The sequence below is a fragment of the Alosa sapidissima genome, chromosome 1, assembly GCF_018492685.1.
Source record: "Alosa sapidissima isolate fAloSap1 chromosome 1, fAloSap1.pri, whole genome shotgun sequence".
Lineage (NCBI taxonomy): Eukaryota > Metazoa > Chordata > Actinopteri > Clupeiformes > Clupeidae > Alosa > Alosa sapidissima.
Genome location: NC_055957.1, coordinates 46655951 through 46681300, shown reverse-complemented (window position 1 = coordinate 46681300; position 25350 = coordinate 46655951). Strand labels below are relative to the sequence as shown.

The 25350-nt window shown below is 40.7% G+C and overlaps 3 protein-coding genes and 5 non-coding genes across 8 annotated transcripts; 2 read left to right on the top strand and 6 right to left on the bottom strand.

Annotated features, from left to right (window-relative positions):
• Positions 1-1065: 1065 nt before the first annotated feature.
• On the bottom strand, positions 1066-6380 carry eif4a2 (eukaryotic translation initiation factor 4A). The gene is made up of 11 exons (XM_042090841.1): positions 6300-6380; positions 5159-5216; positions 4937-5069; positions 4684-4823; positions 4018-4186; positions 3827-3936; positions 3365-3508; positions 2695-2832; positions 2487-2576; positions 1872-1951; positions 1066-1770 (listed from the first exon to the last, which is right to left on the bottom strand). The coding sequence occupies exons 1-11, from the start codon at positions 6326-6328 to the stop codon at positions 1626-1628; spliced, it is 1236 nt and encodes a 411-aa protein (XP_041946775.1). The 5' UTR covers positions 6329-6380; the 3' UTR covers positions 1066-1625.
• LOC121682100 lies at positions 2280-2352 on the bottom strand. Its single transcript, XR_006022428.1, has one exon. It is a non-coding gene; the product is annotated as a small nucleolar RNA SNORD2 (small nucleolar RNA).
• Positions 2921-3106, bottom strand: LOC121682085. Its single transcript, XR_006022423.1, has one exon. It is a non-coding gene; the product is annotated as a small nucleolar RNA SNORA81 (small nucleolar RNA).
• On the bottom strand, positions 3606-3785 carry LOC121682088. Its single transcript, XR_006022424.1, has one exon. It is a non-coding gene; the product is annotated as a small nucleolar RNA SNORA81 (small nucleolar RNA).
• Positions 4356-4428, bottom strand: LOC121682110. The gene has a single exon (XR_006022432.1). It is a non-coding gene; the product is annotated as a small nucleolar RNA SNORD2 (small nucleolar RNA).
• On the bottom strand, positions 5463-5536 carry LOC121682092. The gene has a single exon (XR_006022426.1). It is a non-coding gene; the product is annotated as a small nucleolar RNA SNORD2 (small nucleolar RNA).
• Positions 6381-7307: 927 nt separating the features above from the next.
• dcun1d1 (DCN1, defective in cullin neddylation 1, domain containing 1 (S. cerevisiae)) lies at positions 7308-10240 on the top strand. Its single transcript, XM_042090976.1, has 7 exons — positions 7308-7391; positions 8066-8279; positions 8471-8639; positions 8855-8985; positions 9070-9152; positions 9262-9358; positions 9515-10240. Exons 1-7 carry the CDS (start codon positions 7389-7391, stop codon positions 9589-9591), a joined length of 774 nt encoding a protein of 257 aa, XP_041946910.1. The 5' UTR covers positions 7308-7388; the 3' UTR covers positions 9592-10240.
• Positions 10241-10566: 326 nt separating this feature from the next.
• Positions 10567-25143, top strand: ccdc39 (coiled-coil domain containing 39). Its single transcript, XM_042090319.1, has 23 exons — positions 10567-10888; positions 11199-11318; positions 11409-11555; positions 11695-11853; positions 11979-12071; positions 12197-12325; positions 12649-12840; positions 12979-13082; positions 13287-13419; positions 13667-13861; positions 14116-14280; positions 14409-14546; positions 15266-15474; positions 15796-15913; positions 16158-16317; positions 20167-20273; positions 20547-20687; positions 20941-21120; positions 21490-21578; positions 22100-23517; positions 23601-23663; positions 24629-24714; positions 24836-25143. The coding sequence occupies exons 1-20, from the start codon at positions 10799-10801 to the stop codon at positions 22272-22274; spliced, it is 2844 nt and encodes a 947-aa protein (XP_041946253.1). The 5' UTR covers positions 10567-10798; the 3' UTR covers positions 22275-23517; positions 23601-23663; positions 24629-24714; positions 24836-25143.
• The last annotated feature ends 207 nt before the right edge of the window (positions 25144-25350 follow it).

Below are 25350 nucleotides of genomic sequence, written 5' to 3'. Positions count from 1 at the left end.
CCAATTTACGAGTATGGTGTTTGTGTCTGGTTTCCCTAATGTATTTGTGCTAATTTCACATCTTGAGCCTGTTTCTGTTATTCTGGTTGTTTTGCCTCATGCCACCCTTGTTAAAAATGTCTAGAATAGCCACTGATGCCACCATCTTGACATGTCTTTATTAAGCTTTGATTTACAATATAGTAGGCTCTCTATTGATTTTAATGAGCAGGCCTAGGTTACAGTGTTTATATCACAATTTACCAGACTTTGACCTTTTGTCGGTTTTTAATAAAATTCTGACTATGATTGTTCCTTGTATTACAACATGAGCACTGCGCCTATTGCATTCTACTGTTGTTAGACTTAAGCCTAGCTCAGTCATTATGCTATACCACATCTCCAGCCATTGGAAGAGCAATGAGCTGCATTGAGCGTAATAAACTGCATTTAGAATGGCAAATCCATATCTCTAGGTATTTTGGTGAAAGTAACTTAAGTAATGCAATAGTATTGTAATGCCTTACAATTCAGAGACAGTAATATTATAATGTAACAACTTACTTTGAAATGACATACATAATACATTACGATTTTGAAGTAACTTGTCCAACACTGCTACCAACATCACCAATTCCTGAACAGTTGGCTTCATTATAAGCATATTTAAAATGAAGAGTAGAGAAGGCCCCTCGGTCATATCATGTGACTGACATCAGTAGTTACCCACCAAGTGAGGCTGAGAAGCTCCCTACTAAATATAAGTTCACAACATTCAATCTGTCAGTTGTGCTTCTACCCTAGTGTATTTTTAAGACAAACCCAAGCCTGCTAGCCAGGACATAGCAACTTGCCCTCAGATGATATTCCTGGGATGTTTAAGATTGAAAATGGTACAGTATGTCCCATGTAAACCACTCAAAGGGTTATGCGCATCATATTTAACGTAACAAGATGTGTGGACAGCAGCAACGTTGAGTTGTGCCAGTCCATCTCAGATGCAAATACATGAACAGGCACACGGGTGAAGTGTTCATTTCTTTACCAAATTGTGTAGACAACCTAAAGTTATGAGGGAGACCAAAGCCAACATAACCCTCTTTATTTTAAAATGGGTCAGATACTTCAAAAGAAACACAAGCATGTACTCAAATGTAGCATGAATGGCCCACCTCTCAAGAGGACTTGACAAAGAAATACTTAACCAGATATACAATTAAATTAATACATTCCACAAAACTAAAACTAAAAAGTGCATGTATATTATGGAAGCGTGCAGTGATCCATATTGAACTGCACATATGTTAGCATAACATAATTAGCAGACTTAATGCAACACTTATATCTTTTAGTCCACAAGTAAATTACCAAATGGTGAAGAACATCTAATACATACATATTTAATGAACTAGGAAAAAAATACCTGATAAAGAATACATTTAAAGACCTCATGTTTTGCATTCCGCACCAGCAGTCAAACTGTTATGTTTGAGTCTACAACCGTCCGCACAATAAGTCACGTCACTTTTAATTTTGTGAAGTCTTGTCCACAGCCAGCATCGAGAATAGGGATATTCCTTCAATAAAAGAAGCGCAATGCAAGTGATTATTCAATAGCTATACCTGCATTTAAGAGCCACCAGAGTTTAAATCAGATCTGCAACGTTCATTGGCATCTCCTCAACTGTAGTATTGTAAAAAGTCTCTATGTCCCGGAGAATTCTTTTGTCCTCTTCAGTCACAAAGTTGATGGCAACCCCTTTCCTGCCAAAACGACCACCACGCCCAATCCTGAAGCAAACACGTAAAAAGCAAAAACATCCAATATGAATCCATGTGTATTTAAGGCAATTTATTTTGGGTGGAGAGCTACACAATTCTTGCCCACTCACCTGTGAATGTAATTCTCTCGATTGGTTGGAAGGTCATAGTTAATCACAAGTGAAACCTGCTGCACATCAATTCCACGAGCCTGCATGGAAAATACCAATCAGTAAACATGTTGTTCAACCTCTGCTAAAGTACAGCCCGTCACAGAGTAATAGACTTGTAAAGCAATCTATTGTGGAGCGCAGATAAGCTCTTATGGTAAAGGAGCTGACTTATGAGAATAATAAAAGATGCTGCAGCCCTTTAGTTGCAAGTTTCATATTGTGTCATGCTGTAAAAATAGTATTAAAATAGCATACTCCACAGTACTCATTTTAGAAGCCTCATAATTAGGTTGCCTGTTAGTTTTACATTTACTACCTAGAGCCAGCAGGTGAGTAAAAGGTTAGTCATATCCGATCTCAAGAAGAGTGTGATCAGCTACAATAAGCTTGACATCAAGTTTGAGTCAGTCCCGAAAGATGGTATGCCATCATTTCACACTGAATGAGAACAAGTCACCTGACTGTCACCTTGCCTACATACAGTGAGCAGAAGAGATAATGGTAGTACCTTGATCTTATCATATGACAATTTATATAATCCAAACTTGCATAATGCTACTCCTGTACACTCACCAGCAAGTCTGTGGTGATGAGCACCCGGCTGGAACCAGACCGGAACTCTCTCATGATGACGTCTCTTTCCTTCTGGTCCATATCCCCGTGCTACAAACAAAAACATTCACGTCATTTATTCATGCACTTGCACATCACTGTGTTTCAGGGACACCATAATACACTTAGGTCAACTATTAGAGATGTTACTCCTTTTAGGATATCTTACCAAGGCAGACACCGTGAAGTCTCGTGCATGCATCTTCTCTGTCAGCCAGTCTACTTTCCTTCGTGTATTCAAGAAAATGACTGCTTGAGTAATGGTAAGGGTCTCATACAAGTCGCAGAGCGTGTCCAGTTTCCATTCCTGTGTGAGAAGAGGTTCACAGTTTATACAACAAACCACATGGGACACCAAATGCATCTTAATGTACATGAGAAATTGCTTGCCAATATTTTGTGGCACAGGATCTTGAGGACGAGGACATAGGACATTGAGAAAGAGGTCCCTCCCCACCTCATATCCGACACTGTGCTTTTTCTCTCCCTTCTTTAAAATACCACTGCTAGCATTAACACGAGACGCTGAGCCACAAAGCTCTGCGCCCATGATTTTAGCAGGATGCTTTTGGAAAGAAGGAGCAGGGCAAACATAGCAAAGAAATAGTAACATTGAAGTAGACTTTAAAGGCATCCCTCACCTAGATAAGTGATCACATGCATTTAGTATGTGGTTCATAAACCCTGACCGGTGTAGGTAGCATCCAAGAAGCCAACCTGCTTGTTGAGACCAGTTTATTTGGGCAAGACTAGTTTACATTTGTTTTGTTTTTTACTTGCCCCAGCCATATTGACAAGAATCAGTCAAATTTCGCAACGTTTAACCTTCAGGTCCTCACCTCTCTCTCTACATTGATGTAGAACTGCTTGATACCCTCAAGGGTAAGTTCTTCCTTCTTCACCAGAATCCGAACTGGTTCCCGCATAAACTTTGTAGTCACCTCCAACACATCAGCAGGCATGGTAGCAGAGAGGAGCACCACCTACAAAAACGGTCACAAGCAGACCCCACGATTAAGAAAGAAAGAAAAAAAAAAAAAAAAAAAAAAAAAAAAAAAAAACACTTTTGAAACAAGCATACGATGTGGCGCTGGACCTTGAAACAATGGCCACTGGACATTAAGAAAGAGGTCCGGCCAAGTTTCATTTCAGGTGCAGAGCAAAGTGTTCTCCTTCCACTGACAAACAGTACTGGCATTACTGCATAAAACAGGACAAGACCTGAATTACAGTTTTAGCACCATTCTTTTAAGTGGAAGAACCCCTTGTAATGAATCTCAATTTCACCCGTTCTAGTTTACCTGAATATTTGTGCTTAATTTTTGGAAGATCTCATAGATCTGGTCCTTAAATCCACGACTCAGCATTTCATCAGCTTCATCCAAGACAAACATCTTGATCCACTTAGGAGCTACAAACAAGAAGTTGACTTGCTTAAAATCCTACATAACACACAAGAAGCCGTTCAAGCAAATCAACAACAAATACTTACACAGATAACGTCTGTTCAACATGTCGAACACACGACCAGGGGTGCCCACCACAATGTGAGGAGCTTCAGCCTGGAGCTTTTGCATTTCATTGCGGACATTCGTGCCACCAATGCAGGCATGACATGAGGCTCCCATGTAGTCGCCAAGAGCCAGGATTACTTTTTGGATCTGAAGAGGAACAGAGACAACCATTTTATGCAAATAATCCACTTAAAAAGAGCACACCCCGCAGTACTTAATTTAGAAGCCTCATAATTATGGTTCCAATTAGCTTAACATATACTATTTAAAGCATGCAGGTGAGTAAAAGGTTATCAGTCATGTCCGATGCTCATGAGTGTGATCAGCTACAGTAAGTTTGACATCAAGATTGAGTCAGTCCCGAAAGATGGTATGCCATCATTTCACACTCAATGAGAACACGTCACCTTGCCTTCATACAGTGAACAAAGAAGTTTTGAGCACTGAAATTTTGTTTTATTCTATTACTTCCTGCAATTATCCACACAAAAAAAAGAAACATTGGACTGTGCCATATTGTTGACAGTCAGTAACGGATTTAAGCAGGAAGTGATTACGAGTAGTACCTTGATCTTTGGATATTTTTCAAATATGCCGCCTTGGTCTGAAACACTTCAGTGTAAGTGACCTCAGGTACAGCATACCTGCTGAGCCAGCTCTCTGGTGGGTGCCAGAACTAAAGCCTGGGTCTCCTTCTGGTCTATATCCAACTGCTGCAAGATGGAGATGGCAAATGTGGCAGTCTTGCCTGTGCCTGACTGAGCTTGCGCAATAACATCATAACCTAAAAGGCAAAGAAGTGGAAATGCTACATTTACCACTACATGTTAAGTGCATGCCATCTCACCATGACCAAATGCCTATAGTTGAGACTGGAACAAGTGCAAGAAAACATACCTTTGATGCAAGGAATGATGGCTCTTTGTTGAATTGCTGAGGGCTTCTCAAAACCATAAGCATATATTCCTCTTAAGAGTGTCTCTTTTAAGTTCATGTCATCAAAGTTGTCTGTAATCTCATTCCAGTTGCTCTGTGGGGCAATTGTACAGAAAATGTTATCAAATTATATTAACGTTAAGTGCAAACCCACCAACACAGTCCTAACTAAGGAATTCATACCTCGATGACACCATCAGGCTCCATCCCCTCCGGCCCTCCATGGTCTTGGTCTCTTGAACTACAATGAAAATCACATTTAAAAAAAAATAGAATGTTCAGAAATCACGTTCAAACAAACAGAATGTCTGAATGTTCAATAATAATAAAATAATTTAAAAAAAGGTTTATTATGCCATGATTAAACTTCAGTCATGCCTAATGTTTAAACATTCTTGTCGACCAAACTTGTGGGCTATAAGTTAATCTAATAAGTCGGTAATACTTTTAACGTTAGCCATTAAACGCCACGTGGATGGCGGGACGAGTGTGATCAGTATATTGAAAGACATCTCCATGATAAATGTCAGTCCCGAAAGATGGTATGGCATCATTTCACATCTCGTCCCACGATCACACATGGACTAACTTCGACACCAATTGATAATGGAAAACACCACCAAAACCACATGTCGACAACGCCGATGTTTCTGCCAAGTTAGCCGTTGCGTTAGCACGCTAGGCACAAAGCTAGCATTATCATCAACGGCGTAATAAATGTTATGGCTAGGCATGTATTTTGATACCACAACTCCACCTAACGAGGAACAAATGCAGAAATGTACACTGAGGTACAGTGTTCTGTGGTACAGAACACAAGGTACATTTTATCCTCTCGGACACTCAAAATGTGCATAGGCCACGGTGGGTGTAACATTATCCAGCTAATGTGCCTAGCAAGCAAGCGAACACGCTGGTAGCAGCTAGAACTATAAGTCATGTGTAGCTAACGTTAACCAACCATAATGAGGTCGGATGCTTAACGTTACTGAAATGTTTGAACAAAAACCAGGATCAACGTGCATTTCCAACTACAGTTAAATGGTGATTGTGTAATTTGTCTTAAGAATGTATTTGATTTAAACCAACCAACTGGCACAGGGTACAGATGAATTGAAGAGGCTAGCTAGAACCTAGCTACACCAATGCAATTGAGTGATCATGCGATGGCGCAAACCTACATTGGGCCCATGCAAAAAGCATAGCTAAATAGACTACAGAGCAAGTTGCAAGTATCTGGGACATAAATTCCCTTCTTTGCTGAAACGATGTGCAATCTGGCATTATAACAATCTCATATAACAAACATTTTGACCAGATTTACCTGTTGTAATCAGCAGAACTGCTAGACATGGTCTGATCCCGACTTTGGCATCCAAGTAGAAAGGAGCAGTATGGGAACGCAGACGGTTTTATATGACCGGAACTATATTACTGATATAGATAATCCATTCATTTAATTCTTCACCATTCAATAACGTTCAAGGTAAAAAATATTGTATTCAGATTGTGTAGATTATATTTTGAAAATGTACTTCTAGTCAATAAAGTTATTATTTTAAATACCAACCATACCATATGTGTGTACTACATATACAGGCGGAAGGATATTGCAGCAATGGTGGAATGCTAAAACATAACTATGGTACTTGTGAATTTGGCGTAGGTGCTTCGGTTTTGGGGCCAGGACAGTCCTAGTAGGCCATAACGACCCTTTTGTGGGTCGAACTTTTTCCAGAAACCCTTAATTTTGTATATGATTAATCTGGTTATTAATCTGGTCATTCACAGCCAAAAATGACAGCAATTATGTCTCATTCCGAATTGCCATATAACTTCATACAAGTGGGTGCTGCTGCACACAGTGGTCTGGTTTTCAGTCCTTAGCTCTAAAAAACTAGCCTAGAAATCTAGACGCGCCCCTAGCGGCAGCAAATTACATTTTAATGTGGGTCTGGCTCGCCAGGCTACTAAAAAAACAGAAGGCTAATAAAAACAGGGAAAACCCATCAAATGGAGAAGTCCTAAATTTTCTTGTTATTGTTTTTCCCCTTCATATCTCATCTTAAGTTTAGTTCTAAAAATGCAAAGAACTGATATCAGTTTGAAATAGTTCTCATAGATATTTTGGTATTGCTATTAATGTATTTGGTCAGGAGTCTTGTGATGTGTGACAACATAATAAACTTGAAATTCAGAACTCTAGATTTATTTAGTTTCGGGATGTGTTTTTCATAGATAATTTACCAGTTAAATGGTGGACTAAAAGTAATCATATATTTGGTGTGGTCTGCACTACCAGTTTATCTCTTTCTATCTTGACACCTACGTGACAGTACCGTCAAACTACGCATGAACGGAAGCAGGTAAACAGCAAGACAGAGCGGAAGAGGGGTGTCTGGAAGTCACAAACATGGTAGGGAAAATCTGTTTATACCTGTAAATATGTATGCACCCTTCACATGTCATAATCATGCATTTAACGAAACAGTTCGAGTACAGTTATTATCATTTAACACCATGGTATTAATAATATTAACTGTAAATCCCGAAATATTTTTGTGTGATTACCTTTCATTGTCAGTTAGCTAGCTACTGTAGCGATATTTACTCCATTGGCTATCGTTAGCTGACAAGCCAGCGAGCTAGTTAGCTGGCTAATTGCTAGCGTGCTAACAAGGAAAACGATGGTCAACAAGCACCTACGTTATCTTGCTAATTCTAAACGACAGTGGCAATAATATCTCCTAACCTCTGTAATAATCAGACGAGCATAGACAACACCTAAAAATCGACCTGTAATTACGCAGAGATGATCATTTGTTATCATGCGAAGTTAACGTTAACGTTACATCTAATACAAATTGATGGGCCTGTTGAGGCTATTTCGTCTTCGAAGAATATAGAAACTGTCCATAACTGTCAACTATGTGTATTGTGTTTCTAATAACATGGTCATTAATGAACAACACACAGCAAACCTCTGCTTGTGCGTTATGTCACTAGTCTTGTGCATCTGAACTGATGGCTAACGTTAGCTCTATTGCTGTATTTTCACACGCAAAGCCTAACTGGTTTATTTTTCTGTAGAACAAGCTGAAGTCCTCTCAGAAGGATAAAGTTCGTCAGTTCATGATCTTCACCCAGTCTAACGAGAAGACGGCATTAAATTGTTTGCAGCAGAATGACTGGAAATTAGACGTCGCTACAGACAACTTTTTCCAAAATCCAGAAATCTATGTGCAGAATCTTAAGGGAACATTGGACAGGAAAAGGTTAGAGCAACTCTACAACAGGTACAGAGGTAAGAACACTACAACACTGAGTACTCGCATCACATTTCGGGTCTCTAACAGATTATTAACATGAGTTAGCTCGCTTGTAGAAGAAGGACTATTATAACCCAATAAAAAATAAAAGTCTTTGCAACTGTCACAGTAAGTTGCCTTCACTGAAAGTCAATGTCAATGTCTTTTTTTTCTGTTGTGTTTGTAGATCCTCATGATGACAATAAGATTGGGATAGATGGGATTCAACAGTTCTGTGATGATCTGGGACTTGACCCTGCCAGTATCAGTGTGCTACTTATTGCCTGGAAGTTTCATGCAGCGACACAGTGCGAGTTCTCAAAGCAGGAGTTCATGGAGGGGATGGCAGAACAAGGGTAAGGCATATTTCGGGAACTATATAGCATTGATTGTTCGTTGTATATTCAACAATTGTATTTTTGAATGCATTATGTCTTTATGGAAATGTGTGGAACAGTCCAGTGAAAACAAATCTGTTTTAAGTGCTCTCAGAGGACTTTGTCTCCGATTGTCTTTGAATTGTTTTACACACAAGGAAATAAATGTCTAAATGTCTTTTTCTTTGCACCAGATGTGACAGTATAGAAAAACTAAAAGCCCAACTTCCAAAAATGGAACAAGAACTGAAAGACCAGGGGAGGTTCAAGGACTTTTATCAGTTTACCTTCAACTTTGCAAAGAATCCTGGGCAGAAAGGTTTGGGTATGTATTAGTATGTATTTAATTATGCTCCAGGTATTATTAGACATTACAAATATCTGATATATTCAATCCATATATTTTCAGATTTAGAAATGGCAATTGCGTATTGGAATTTAATTCTGGCTGGAAGATTCAAATTCCTAGATCTCTGGAACAAATTTTTATTGGTGAGTTCTCTGTGGGTTTTGATGTTGTAAGTAATGTTTAAGTTAACTTTTGTAAAATGATGTGAAATCCAGTTTCACTACTCAAGTACTTTTCTCATTTTAACAACAGGAGCATCATAAAAGATCTATTCCCAAAGACACATGGAATCTTTTGTTAGACTTCAGCACAATGATTACCGATGACATGTCCAATTACGACGAGGAGGGTCTGTACCAACCTTATGGGCTGAATTATTATTGTGCATACATTTGAATTATATTGTATTGGTGCAATATGTGTTTTGTTGGAACTGTATCTCTGTAACTGTATCAGTTTCTCCCTTAGCTTCTCTTTGTTAACATAATTTCTTCCTCTCCGATAGGAGCGTGGCCAGTTCTTATTGATGACTTTGTGGAATTTGCTCGACCATACATTGGGACCAAGAGCACAGCTGTGTGAGGATCTCCAAAGCCTTTTTTGTCAAGAGCATCTGTGCATTGCACAAAACCAACTCCGTTACGACGGCCCAGTAGAGCACAGAGGACTTATCTAAGATCTGTATTGCCTTTCCAACCTCAGGAATGAGACGTACACAACAAAGACTATATATGGAAAAGGAAAACACGTCTCCTCAACAGTCATTGCATGGTGGTTAGGGCATCTCCTTTTTTAAATTAAGTATGATATGATATAAGCCACTCTTGTGTGGAGTTACTGGAGCTGAATGGTCATCTTGGCTCTCAATTGAGGCTCACTGACAGACAAGGGCAAACACATCTTAATTGAAACCCCAGGGGCTCCATTTTGGGAATGTTAAATTTAGTTGTAAATAATACATCTAATTGTATTATTACACATGCATTCCTGCTCGTTGGACCATAGAACACTTGTCAGATGGCAGTGAAAAATTCTTTTCTTTTTTAAATTAAGGTGAGACAGACTACTATATTGGCAAATGCAGTGCATCCAGTTGTTTTTGGTTAGGTTTATTGTGAGTAATTGTACCATTTCTGTTGTTACTTGGGAAATGCCATAATTGTTCATGTAGATTTTGATTTGTGGAAAAAAGAGAAGAAGAAAAGAAATATAAATTCTCTCTTTCAGCAAATTTTCTGCTGAGAAACCTCTGACATTTGACGGTGTTGAAAGTCTACAATTTGGTATATAGACATTCCCTTAAAATTCCAATTGATCTGCATGAGGTGGGCTTACGTGGTCTTTTGATCAGGTATGACCAGTGCAAACTGTTGCCTACACTGGCCAGTCAAAGTTGTTGTGCCCATAACTGTGTGAGAAAAAGTGTTTGATTAAATTTGTAACCCTTAAGAAAACTTCCAGACTGACAGTGTGATGTTATCAGTATATTTTCAACAAAGGTGTTGTTCTGGATAGGAGCTTGAATATAGGTGGCTCGGGTGTCTTCATTGGGTCATTATCAGTTGGAAACCCCTGCAAAGGGATAGTGGAATATCTTTCACAGCGCAGCTGACAACGGTTGCTATGGAGCTGACAACAAATCGGCGGGGACCACACGCTAGTTAACATTAGCCGAATACACTCAGGTTTTCAACTTGAATTTCTATCGTAGTTCATTTAACTAGTCTTATCTATCAACAAGTGTTTGTACTAATATCTTAAAATCTGAAAAGGTAATCTCGATAGAAAAATGTCTGACGCGCTTTTATCCGAGGTTGGCTGGGATGAAGGCTTTGCCATTCCCGTTGCAAATGCAGAAAACAAAGCCTTGGAGGATGAGGTGAGTATCGCCACGTAACTAACATTTAGTTTAGGTCTACTTAACATAACACGTTACTTCGATGAAAGGCAGCTAGATGAATAACTGTTAACTGTTACCTGGTGGCATTACTACTGTCCTATCGATATCGGAGACGTTAACGTTACATCGCTATCGATAGGGGCTTAACGTTAACGTTACTTAACCTAGCTGCCAAACTAGAGAGACTAATTTTTAACGTGTTTTGTTAACGTCAATTTAGAATGTACTGTGGCTCCTTTATCAGCAACCTAAAAACTAACGAATTGAATGTCTACTTCTGCTCATACAGCTTCAGAGGAAACAAAGGGACAAGACAATCCTGGAGAATAAACTGGCCGAATATAAGGACAGGATTAACGCCATGACTGAACATCTGAAAAATGTCAAACAAGAGTTGTCACACACTCAGGTAACGTTATGTCACCACCATTAACTCACCCTGCCTTCCCCTCTCGCCCCAGATTGCCTTCTCACCAGTGATGATGACTTGTGTTTACAGGCACTGTGCAAAGCTAGGGAAAAAGAGACTGACACAGAGAAGCATTTTAAAGCCCTGGCTGAGAGAGAGATGGGCCGTCTGCAACAGGAGATTGCGCAGCTAGAGAAAGAGCTTGGCTCATTAAGGGAGAGGCACACTGCTCAAGAGGTTACTACTTCATCAGCTTCAATATTTGTTTTCCATTGTGTTCTTAACCATCCTACAGCATTAAGTCTTCATAGTTCTTGCGTAACCTTTAAGTGCACAATGTGAACAGCTTTCTCATGTATCTACCTTCACACACTAGAACAGCATATTCAAAACCACTCAAACACTGGAGGAGCTGAGCAACCGCCTGAACTGGGACCAGAAGACTCTGGATGCCTGGCTGGATGAGTCGGCTCGGAGGGATGAGGACACGATGGCCATTCTTAAATATGCCCAGCAGGACGAGAGTCAAATTAAAGTGAGTTGAACAGGAGTGCTACTGCTCCACCAAGCATGAAATGAGAGATTTGCACTGAAGCTGTTTGTATATAATATAATACATAAAATAAATATGTATACATGTTTGTTTTTCCCTTTCAACAGGAGCTGACACTAAACATTGAAAAGTTGAACCTTCAGGCCAACCAGAAAAGGAAGGCCCTTGACAATGAACTTACTGAAACAATAACAGCACAAGTTAGGAGATAATCTTTTTTTCCTCTCTTTTTATTTCTTTTCACATACAATCTATGTCAGTACATTACAAGGGTGACTAGACGTTGTGTTTGTGAGAGAACTGATGATCTGCGGTTGTGAAACAGATTGGATTGGACAAAACTGCTGAGAACTTCCGCCAGGTCCATGCTGAGAGGCAAGAGCTGATCTGCCAGTGGGAGAGCACCATTGAACAGATGAAGAAAAGGGACCAGGAGATGCAGGACTGCGCAGCGGTAACCAGCAGATGGCACTCTAGACTCAAACACAGCAACAGTAGCAACATGCCATTTCATAGGAGTAGTAAGCCACAATTTCCAGTCTTTTCTGGAACATTGAAGGCCTTTAGCAAAAAGGCTACAGCTACAGATAAAGCCCATTGAAATATTTTGATATCTAACCAAGTAGGTTAACATTTTGAAGCCTAAAGGATCAAAGCAGTTTAAGTGATGACTTTAGTACTTGAACCTGACTGGTCTCTGCCATTGCCTTGGCCAGCAGTGAGTACATGAGTCCTGTGTTGAGTTTTGGAGTTGAGCAATGCCTGCCGTCTTGACAGATGATCACCAAAGTTAATCAGGATATCCGAGAAAGGCACTCGGTGATCAAAGAGAAGACGGCCTTTCTGGAGAGCGAGGTGGAGAACAATAAGGAGTATGAGAAGAAGATCGGTGCGGCTGAGCGGCAGGCGGCCAAACTTAGGCAACAGTTTCAAGAGCAGGAGGAGAACCGCACACGGTTGCATGATGAGGTATGGCCACGTACACACTCAGATACAGATATGCTCCTTATACGTAGATCATCAGCTAAAGCCATAAGTATTCCAACGTGACATTCCACAAATCACTGTATATTTGTAGTGTGATAGTTATGTTTGGCTTATCAACAGTTGGAGAGTCTGAAGAGTATTGTTGACCGAGCAGCGTCAGATGTGGAGAATGTTCGAGCTCAAATAGCCAGCATGAAAAAGGACATCGAGGACAAATCCACCAAGTAAGCGCAGAGTCTCACATCTCTTTAATATCACAACAGTACTACTCAATCATATAATTCTGAGTAATTGTTCAGTTGTACTGCTATAATTTTATGTAATTGTTTTTTTATGATGTATTGATCCAAGGAAAACCCATCTCCGAAATGTAATGATGGTTGAAATGATCTACAGTAGTTTAACACTTGAAAGTGCCTTTGCTCTAGAGTGAAGGATGCCAAGCTTCATAATGCAGCCCTGGAGGAGAAGCTGGCGTCTGTAACTGAGGCCACCATGAGTGTGGAGGAACGTGCTGCCCAGATGGAGCAGCTGCTAAAGGAGGAGGAGCAGAACATCAAGGTTGGTGCTGAGGATCATAAGTGCACTAAGCCACCTTACCAACAGGGGGAGACAAACTTAGAGCTGCTGGAGACAGCTTTGTTGACTAATGTAATTGTCACTTAGTGGATAGCACAGTGCGAACGTAGCAGTGTGTCATTAGGTTTGGTGTTTGTTTGAGTCTATCTCAAACTGTCTCTACTGTTATCAATATGTGTGCCCTTGCATAGTTCTGGTGGTGAATTCCCAGTGTTCTACTCTTGTGCAGGAGGTGGACTTGCTGTTGCATCGCCATAGGGAAGCGGTGTTCCGCAAAAACCAGGAGCTTCAGGCCCTGCGCCTGAAGGAGAAGGACTCGGTCAGCGAGGTATCTGGCAGCAAAGCCGCCATCACTAACTTGGACAGCAGGATTCGCAAGGTGGACCAGAACACTCTCAAGCAGCAGGAGATCATATACAGCCAGGCAAGCCCTCACCAAGCCCTGGGGCAACACACACCTTTGGGAATGCAGAAGGGTACTATGTTGAGGCTTTTGATGTAATCTCAGCGTTGATGAAAATCAGCAAATGTTTGATTTGTCAACAAGTCCTGAACATCTGACCATGACAATGGTGTTAAGTGGTGATTTAAAATGATTCTGCGCAACCAGTATGTGGCTTTGAGTGGACAGTGCTGACCGCTGTCTCTGTCTCTGTCCCTGCCCTGCCTCGTCCACAGGACTTCCAGATCCAGCTGCTGGAGAGGAAGATGTCCCGGCTGCAGGGGGAGGTGAACACGGAGGAGAAACAGGCCCTGGAGAAGAGGGTGGAGGAACTGAGTGACACGCTGGAGGAGAGGAGGAAGACCACCACCATGCTCACCACACAGCTCAAGAAGCTCCAGGTCTGACAGAGAGAGGGGAAGAAAGAGTGTGTGTGTGTGTGTGTGTGTGTGTGTGTGTGTGTGTGTGTCTGCATGCGTGCATGTGCATATTTGTTGTGGCATGTCAATGTGTCTGTGCATTTGTACAGGACGACATCCGCTGTGTGAGGAAGGAAATGGAGAAGACGGGTGCGGAGAAGAGAAACCTGACCACAAAGATCGAGGAGCTCAATCTGTTCAACGACACTTCAGATAAAGAGCTCAAGAAACTCCGACTCAAGAAGCAGGTATGCCTGAACTTTTTTTTACAACAGTTTTAGCAGCAAGTCTGAATGAGTGTCAGAAAGGGAGAGGATCATACAGTTGTCAACACTTCAGCAGTTTATTATTATATAATTTGTCATCACTACAGCAGATGTATAACATTGTTAGCAGCACATTAGTGAAAAAAAAAGGTGTTCATATTAGCATCTTCTGAAAAAACAGAGGAACTTACTAGACTGTAACAGAGACATTGTGCAGGACTGGATGTTCACATTTGCATCTTCTGAAAAGACAGAGGACTTACTAGACTGTAACAGAGACATTGTGCAGGACTGGACTGAACAAAGCAAAACATTTTTATTCTTCTTTTTAGAAAGATAGGTAGATCGCTGAATTGTCATTGCATTACACATAGAATGATATAAGCATAAATAAAATGGAGCTCAAAATATACTTTTCAGACCCATGCATCTATCATTCACACACATAAATAATTATCAACATGTATAAATAAAACAAGAGTAAGTTTATATAATAAATAATTAATATAATATTGCACAGTTGTGAGGGGCATTGTGGCACATCTGGCTACAGTGCCCGTACCACATTCGGGTCCAAGTGCCCACAGGGACCTGAGTTTGAGTCATTTCCCCATGTAAGATTGTATGATATGTGGGAACCCAAGCACCCTAAAACTGGGGACTCTCCACGCTGTCATCTGTCCGCACCACCATTCTTCCAGGACACTATGGTGGAGGACAACATCCTGAAGCTGGAGATCAAGCGGCTGAGGGACCTGCTGTATGACAAGGCTGATAGGGTGTTGTCCCTGGAGAAGCGCCGGCTCCAGCTGCAGACGGCCATGGGCGAGCGCGAGGAGGAGATCAGGGTCCACGGCGAGATGCTCACCAAGCAGTTTAGGATCACTGACCAGGAGCGCCAGGCTCTCAGGTACACAGGGGTGGAAAAGCACAGCTCATTTTGGAGCTGTGGAGGATTATTTCTGAAGATTATTTCCTTCATTGTGTGTTTGGATCAGATTCATAACAGAAGGTACAAGTATGAAGGATAAGTTCATATACAAATGCAAATGTGTGATGTGTGTTTGGAAACTTTTTTGATGTTGTGAGACAGTGCGTGGTCATTTTAAATTTAATGAGATGGTTCCTTTGGTATTTTTTCTAACTTTTTAGTAAAGTTAAGACAAGCCTTTAAGTGGGTCTCAATATGCTGTGTGTGTGTGTGTGTGTGTGTGTTTTGTTCCTGTGTTAGTGCTGAAGTGCACGAGAGGATGTCCAAAATTGACAAGATGAGGAAAAAATATGAGATCTTAACCATGCAGGGCCCGGAGGGGGAGGAGGAGAAGTCTCAGGCTTTCTACGTCATTAAGGTACAAGGGACTTTCAACTTAAATGTTTTTCCATTTCCTTCTGGTGAACTGGCAACTATTCAGTTTACTGGCAAAGCATGAAAAGAAAAAGCAAAAATGTAAAGAAAAAACAAAAAATTGACATGCCATTGAAATGTGTCACAGGTACAAAAAAAGGGCTGATTAAATGGAGAAACTGGTATTATTTTATTTTGGAATGAAAATTCCTGTAGTACATTGTGCAGCTGTGTTTACATACATATAGGCAGCCCAAGAAAAAGAGGAGCTTCAGCGCCAAGGTGACACCCTCGATGCCAAAATTCGCAAGGCTGAGAAAGAGGTCCTTGCTCTTGAGAACACCCTCCATGTGGTGAACAGCCGCAATCACACATACCGCAAGTCCTTCAACAGGGTCACTGAGTCCAGTACGTATACCCAGTGTGGGGAGGGCTGCAGGCCTTAGCTGTATAGGGGCAGCTGTTTGTTTGGGTTGGATTGGGGATGGGCCGATGAACGATGCCATCATCCATGGTGATGCCAGGCCCCCACAAGCCAGACACGCACAGACCCTGCTTACTTTAAAGACTGTCAGCAGATAGTGCAAAACTGAAACTACCGTCTTATTCAAATTATGACATTGTTATTGTGTTTTTTTCTCGCACTGTACATTAAACTTAACATATTTAATGGTTTAGCTAAATTAGTCCTAATGAATCATTGTTATTATTACTACTAGAGGAAATTCTTGCTGATAATATGATTTTTTTCAGAGGCTACAGCATTGAAGTGCAAATTAACTATTCTCCACCATGTTAAAAAAACATTTCTTTTGTTAGAATTGTAAGATTAAAAGACCTCCGTCTTTCAGTATAGCTTGTATTTCATGCTTTTGGCAATAGCCCCAGACAGCAGCGGAGTGGAAATCGGGATTCGTTATTTGTAAAAGTTGTTTGCTGTGCCGATACGCCATGTCTCCAGTAACCTGGACTGTGCGATCGCAGCCCCTTATCTTCACTTTCCGCTACTCCTGCTCATAGTCGGTATGGCCGGTAATAACGTGGTATGAGTTGCATTGCGTATGAGGTACAGACCACTGAAGATTTTAGATAAGTGACCGGCCGCGATAGTGGCCAAGTAGTAGTAGCTTTTTTGCTAGGCCCAGCGAAAGCTGTTAATGTTGAATATGCCGCTGGTTAGTGCACACACAAGTGTTCGGACTGATTGTCTGTTCATTCATGCGGATTTCACTAGAGCAGATCTTGCACACAACTTCGGTGGCCTATGTCTCTTAGCTGTCCACTTACATCAGGCCATACATGTAGCCCAGTGGGGGCCGGGGCCGCGAGGGGGTGCCAGGGGGGCCTCAGCAAGTTGGAAGGGGAAAAAAAAGAAACAAATAAATACGTAAAATGTATTAATATGTGTTAATAGTCAACTAAATGTCTTTTTGGCACCAATTAACAGTTATTTCTTGCGTCATTTAAATGCTAAACGTTTATTTGCAAACTATATGTTAATAGAAAAGTTAATGACTTATTATTATTTAACTAATTGTTATTAAACTGTGCTTCTGCCTATCCCAATATGAACCGCTCTCCATAGGACCCTTACAATAGATAGATAGATAGATAGATAGATAGATACTTTATTGATCCCCAAGGGGAAATTCAAGAAAAAAACACGGAGCTACCTTGACATGCTGCCACTGTTGTCGGTGCCGGAACCGCTTGCAATAAAGTTGGTTAAGCTTAATTAATATATTAGTAGGCTAGTATATAGCTATAAGCGTGGGGCCCCTTATAATAAAGTTGGTTAAGCTTAATTAATATATTAGTAATACATAACTATCAGTATGGGGGACCCTTATAATAAAGTTGGTTAAGCTTAATTAATATATTAGTAGTATATAGCTATAAGTGTGGAGCCCCTTATAATAAAGTTGGTTAAGCTTAATTAATATATTAGTAATATATAACTATCAGTATGGGGGACCCTTATAATAAAGTTGGTTAAGCTTTATTAATATATTAGTAATATATAACTAGTCAGACGGTAAAGGGACTGAGACCAAAACTGGCTTATCACATTTATTCCTTTAGGAAAAGTTAAAACAAAACAACAAGTAGTTGAATGGGCTATATTACATGCATCATTCCTATACCAACACTCACAGACGTAGACCATACGGAGGTAATGCATAAACATAATGCTAAACTAAATGTACATTCATTTCCTGCTAGACTGAATTGCACTTTCCATGCACACTAAGCTAAACTACACTGAATGCATGGAAAGTTGCTAGCGGAGTTTACAGCTAGTCACGTTAGACTCCGTGTGTATGAACTCGTGGTCATAATGAAAACATTAAAGGTAAACTATGCAGTATTGGCATATTCCTTACTGTTTTCTCGGTTTTTGCTTCTTTTTCGCTGGCTCTGTCATGACGAGTGTCTGAGAAACTCCATCGCTACCTTTTTCTAGCCGGTGCCTGGCGTTTATGTGTATTTGAATGCAATAAAGCAATTCGTTACACTCGTTATACTTCCCGACACTGAGGCCGTCGGCCCACAGTTGCAAGGGTGTTTTTTCCGCTCACAGGCGGTAGGGGGAAGCGAGACGGCCACCATTCAACCCGAAAAAAGTCATATAACCATTCCAATGACTCTGAAGCTGTTAAATTAAGGTAAATTAAGCTAAACAACGTGCACATTAAGCTAAAAAACTGCATAGTGTGCCTTTAATAAACGTTCTCTAAGTTGCTAGAATTGCACCCAAATCTTAACAATACATGTAAAGTAACATAATACAGGTGGTATATCAAAGTTTTCAACTTTAAACAACATTTTACAGTTACAAAATTAAAACAAAGTGGGGAGAGCTTTATACAGTCAACCTACGCAATGCAAAGCATAGCATACCGCTTCTGATCGGCTATGGGAACAATACAAGGACAAAACGCAGCAGAGCTGCAGTATAGCGTTTCTCCAAAGGGGGCTCCAAAACACCAATTTGAAATTGAAAGCTGCTAAATTCAAGCAGCAACCAAATAGTACTTCCAAAGGCAAAGAGTACACTACTTTCAAACACTAGACAGAGTCACCAATTACAGGACAGCCAACCACAGAGGTATCCAATAAGGATGAAGTGGAAGAAGAGGAGCGCAAACTCTCATACAACCAACCACTGGCAGTAGGGTGCCTTATACACCCACAAGACCATAAAGCCATAAACCATAAATTCCATAAATTATCCACAAAGCTAATCAGAAAGGCTAGATAAATAATAATATGTCATTAACTTTTATATTAGCATATAGTTTGTAAATAAACATTTAACATTTAAATGATGTAAGAAATAACTGTTAATTAGTGCCAAAATTAGTTAATTGTTAATTAGTTAACTATCAACATATATTAATACAATATTAGTTAATAGATTTGTTAAAATATTAACATACAGATTTTATGCAAACAACTAATATTTAATTAATGATGAAAAAACTATTAACTTGTGCCAAATAGATATTTTAGTAACAATTAACAAATATTAACAAAGGGTTAGGTAATTACTAGTTTGCTATTTATTATGGCACCTTATTTTGGAGTGTTACCAATATTTACTATAATTACTATGAGGGTTGTTATACAATGCCATTATAATAATTTGTCGCATATCTGAACATTATACTTTCCATGATAATGACTGGGAGTAATAGTAAAGTGATAGCTCTCTAGCAGAAAGCCCCAAATGCAATTTTTACACACTGCTCCATCGTGAAGTGCTTGTGTCTAAAATAATTATTAGGATTAGCTTAATGTATTTTTACATTTGCCGTAGTATTGTCGATGGGTTTAATAACACATCAAGGGGGTCCTTGGCCAGAACCTAGTGGTATTTGGGGGGCCTTGTCGTGGAAAAGTTTGGGAACCCCTGTATGTACTGTAGCCTATAATATGATGTGCGGCGATATCATCGTCCATTGTCCATGTTTTACTGTACACATCGTCAAATGGCAATTAAGGGGACATTGCCCAACCCTAGTTGGGATCACTTTTTAATGCCGGCTTAGAAACACAAGAGAAGTACCTTTGAAGAAATGAACACAACTCCCTAGTCCTACAGTGTAGCATAACGAGGCTAAATAAAGAAAAGCAAGAGGCATAACAAATCTGGGATAAATTGAATGGTTATGTGGGTAATTGATCGTTAATTTGAACTCTGTGTGTGTGTGTGTGTGTGTGTGCACGCATGTGTGTGCGCGTGCACGAGAGCAGGTGAGGAGTACCAAGAGAAACTGAAGCTAGAAGGAGAAAAAAGAGCAGCTGAGGACAAGTACAGATTAAAGAGATGCCAGATCAAAGAACTCCAGGAGGACATACAGGTATTTTGTTTATGTCTTTTAGCTTCCTTTTTAATGTTAGAATCAAATCAAATGTTTCTGTTGTTTTATAATACATTTTTAATTTGTAATGTTCTTGTATCTACTTGTTTGTAAAGCACTTTGAATTAATAGTATGTATGAATATAAATAAATCTGCCTTGCCTCATTTCTGTCATTTCTTACTGTAGGAACCAAACCTGAAAAGATTCATCCTGGAACAATAGTCAATTCATGGCAGCATTAAAACTGTGATGTTATCCATGTACTCAACAGAGCATGAACAATACCCTTGAAATTCTTCTACAAGAGGAGACGGAGCAGAATGGGAGGACAGACGAGACTCAGTCACGCATCCTTTCTCTGAACATGGAACTGGCCTCTCAGAAAGAGAAACTCGATAGGGTCAACAAACAGGTTGGACACATCACAGGGCGTTAAGTAACGTTCAGAATGGAGGGTCTAAGTAGATGCAATGTGCTAAATCCAAAAGTAGGGTAGTAAATGTAATCCCCAATACAGGCTCTTGTTCCTAAGTATAAGCTTTCATCCTCCTTCTGGTCACATAATTTCAGTAAAAAAATGTATTTTTATTTAGAGCTCAGTTAGCGTTGTTTGAAGGTTCTTTACAGAGTCATGATAAATATCAAAACCTTTTTACCTGCATTAGTGTACAAAGCTCACAAAAGAGATCCGCTCAACCAAGCAGACCACGGAGAAGACGTTTGAAGAACGGGACGTCCAGCTCCGAGAGCTTAAGGACTTGAACAAGAAGGTCAACCACATGCTCCTGGAGGCCATGGACCGCAGTCCTGATCTGGAATCGGCTCTAGTGATGTACTTCACTCAGGTAACTTGCGATGGCATTTGGCTCTGTCATATCAGGATACAAAATACGAATAACAAACAGACAGAGTTTTTATTAAAGTAAGTTTCATCAAGCTCAGCTCCGTAAGACTTCAGTGTATATATGAAATTCAGTGTATATATGAGTTTCAGTGTATATATGAAAATGTAAGGTGCTCACCTCAACAAGATCTGCCATAACTCAAAACCCAGATAGGCCTCAGTGAGGGGTTTGGGGTCCATCCCCTTGTTGTAGCGCTAGTTGTCTGATCATACATGTGCCAGCTGCAGTGCTAGTGTTTAGTGCAGACCTTATTTATACAGTTTGAGTGCAGACCGTCTAAGGCTGATCTTGGCATGTCTTCATTTGCAGGCCAATCTGCTCCTGCCGTCCCCTGGATCTGCTCCAGGCAGCCGACAGGGCTCCAAGGCCACCTCCGCTCGCAGCTCTGCCTCCGTCAGGTAACATCCCTGGCCTCCTCTCCCTCTCTCCCTTCCTCAGAATCAAAGGCTTTCAAGGCCCTATGAAGTCCTTCTCATGCCAAGCACTCACCAGCCTTGTCTCTCTCTGTTAGAAGTAGAACCAAGTAGGACCAATTAAAGCGAACTTAGCACTTTTGTACCCAAAACTGACATAATACATGTGTGAAACAGCATGCAATAGGAGTAATGCTTGCAAATGATCCGTACAATCAATCAAAATTATTGATTACACATGATTTTATATCCCCTGTTGTGGCCATGGGGTGTGTTGTCTAATCAGCAGGGCAGAGGTAGAGGCAGAAGTCATAGCATATGTTACAGTATTACTACAGAGTGCATGGTCTCCTATGTGTCTGTCAGCTTCTATGCTAATTGGATGTGCCATAGACTGGTATGCTTCCCCCTGGCAAATGCAGCAGCAGCAGAGTCCATAACTATTTTAAGGAGTTTGTTTTTGGGTTGATTTTCTCCACCCCTCTGCTCCTCTTCCTGCTCATCAGGTCCTCAGGCTCCTCAGCCAGCAGTAGCCCCCGGGGCTTAGCTCTGCAGTCTCCCCCAGTCAAGACCCTGGAGCTGGGCCTGGGTCTGTCTGTGACCTCCCCTCCTCTGGCTACAACGTCCCCACAGAGTTCCCGACCATCCAGCAGCAGGATTGCACAGCGCAAGAGCCCTTAGATAGGCACACCTTCAGCCCATGTAACACATGGTTGTGTACTGCCTTTTACAAACATGATTCATTATTCATAAAATTCACAAAATGAATGCAGCCTATACAAGGAGTGTATGTTTTGTACCAAATAAAGCCTATAGTTTAAGATTATTTGAATGAAATTATTTGAATAAATACATTGTTTTTATTTATTTAAAAGTTAGGTTGATTTGATTGTGTCTTCTATATCCATTAAGGTAATCAGTGAAAATAAAAGGAATTGAGAGCCCTATCGTGCACATGGCGCAAAGTGCGACGCAAGTTTTATTCATATCGTAGGCTACCCAAACAGTGATGAATTTTTCGACGCGGCCCACTTCAAACATTGCGCCCACGGATGTGTCAATGAACGAACATAGGTGTGGTCTGGCGCTTGATCTAAAAATCTTACAACCACTAAAAATCATTACGCCACTGACCAAGGGGAAAAAAATAGTCTATAGCAAAAAGCTAAAGCACAGCGGCGAAGACACACTGTCATGAGCAGCCCCCCTACTAATAATGAGGCAGGCAACGACTCATTTTCAGGATGAATAAGCTATTGCTACCCCCACCCCCAGTTTTTGTGTTTTTTTTTTCGATTTCGATTGTGACCCCTTGTCCGTTAATGAAAGTATGTAACTTTGATCTATTTTCTGCTAGTCACATAGGTTTTAATAGGCTAAAGCAAGTAGGCATAGGCTACTAGGAATTCTGCACGCAGATTCCTTCAGATGTATTGACTGTTAAAATACCAATGGGCTCAGATGTCATAAAAGATGTTACGCCCAAAACACCCACATGAATGTTTAGGAAATATAAGCATAAACATTTTGAACAGTGCGCCCAGTGTTTAATCACAAAATCCCGCCTGGACACGTCTTAAATGTTTTTAAACTTTGCATCTCTGACCAGACGTTTCAGATAGCCAAGATAGGGTCCAATTTGTGAAAGTAAAACACATTTCCATCATGGTCCCTGATGTCTGCAAGACCGGAGAGACCAGTTTTTGTGTTTTATTAGCATGGGCTTAAATGACCCGTGTAGGGTTACGCTGGTTTTTTTGTAGGCCTAGGCTACATAAAAAGGTGTAGCCTACTTCCTCATACATCACAGAGAGGAGCATTCTATCTTGTGTCAGGGTCGTCGAAGTTATGACTCAAGGGAAAATGATCCATGTACTGCTTTTGGTGGGACTCTTTTGTTACTCTGCTGGTCAGAGCACTCCAGGTGAGGAACAAAATAATGTGACGATAAGCTTATGTAAATATTGTATTGATGTGTGAACTGAACATTAGCGTAAATTGTCACAGCTTCAACAACTTGGCCTACCACCGCTACTGCTTCGACGAATGTGTCTCCTACACCTGAGACAGGTAAAAGACTGATTAATTGCATTAAATTCCATCACGTTGATAGTAGGCCTACCATAGGCTAGACTCTATAATGGCTTATGGTTAGATGTCTCAAGGTAGCCTAGTCCAGTGTGGAGTTGTTACCAATCTTTTATTCACTGACTGGGTGATAGTACTTGTTTAAAGCAAATAGAGCTCTTTAAATCTAATACAAGGATACAAGGAAGTTTATTGTCACATGCATATAGTTACTGGAAGTAAGAAATGCAGTGAAATTATGTCTGGTGTCAGCCTATTTGTGCATTAATGGGGGGGTGGGAGGGAGGGGGGGTAAAAAGTGCAGTAGAAGAGGGGTTTAGTAGATTAAGTGGCAAGGGCTGCATAAAAAAGGTGGGGGAGGATTGGGATTGGGTGGGGGGCACCAACAAGGAGCACCCAAGAGCAACAGGGGCAAGGGAAAAACTCCCTTACCAAGGAAGAAACCTTGGGCAGATCCACGGCTCAAGGGGCTAACCCAACTGCCAGGGGTCTTGGTGTGTGTGTTGGGGGGATGACAGGGGAGATGGGATAGTGTGCTGTGTATGTGGGGAGAGGGCAGTGTGCAATATGTGTGTTATATGTGTGTGCAATATGTGTGTGTGTGTAGTGTGTGTGTGGGTAGGTGGGGGCAGTGTGCTGTAAGTATGTAGAGGATGTGTGTTGGAGAAGATCCTGAAGACAATGTGCTGTGTATGTGTATGTGTATGTGGGTGGGGGGGGAGTGTGCAGCAAGTATGTAGAGGAGGCTTACTGTAGCAAGCAGTGTGCTGTATGTATGCGAAGTGATGACAGTGATGATGTAAGTGTGTGTGTTGGGGGTTGGGGGGGGGGGCAGAAAGGCTAGGCAATCAAGGACATGGGTAGATGGAGGAGAAATCAAAAATAATAAATGTGAATGCAGTGTGAGTATGGAGTAGCCTTATGATCAGCTCTACTATCCACATCAGGTCTCCCAATAGTTGTGGCACTGAGAGTCGTTATCCAGTCACATGAGGCTCTGAATGCAACAACTGTACAAACCTCTTTGGGCAAGGTAAGGTTATGTTAAGCTTTGCAACTAGGCTGCAGTAGGCAATTCTGTTAGACTCACAGTCCTAAGATAAAGCAGTAAAAAAAAGGCACTATTCAATGGCTCACAAATGTGTCATTTTCAGATCGCATCCCTACTCTCACTGGGCTCAGAAGTCCAAATATCAGTGAGGAGCCTTCAGCTTGTCTAGTTTTCCACATCCTACTACACTACATGTGCTGTTGCTTAAAACAAGACATGATTATGTCATCCAAGGGGGACATTGTTTTCATACCCTTCACAAATAGGTAGCTCTGTCATCATTGTGTAGAGAGAACCCTTTTTCCTATTTGAGAAAATAGTACAGTGTTGCTGATTATAGTGCCTATACTGTCTATATTGTTGTTGGAATATTGAAAATAATAAAGCTTTGCCTATTGGCAAAACAAGTTATTCTGGTGTTGTTTAAAGGAGAAGTATGACATTTATTAAATTTAGACTTATCTATAATGGGGTTAGGCAACTGTCATTAAGCTACTGTAATTCAGAAGATTTACCTAGTTCATGTCCATTCCTTTGTTTCAGCCTTTCACAGCATTTGTTTCTCTGGAGCATATGTTGCTATTGTTATCCAATAAACATTTGTATCTTTAATGAGTA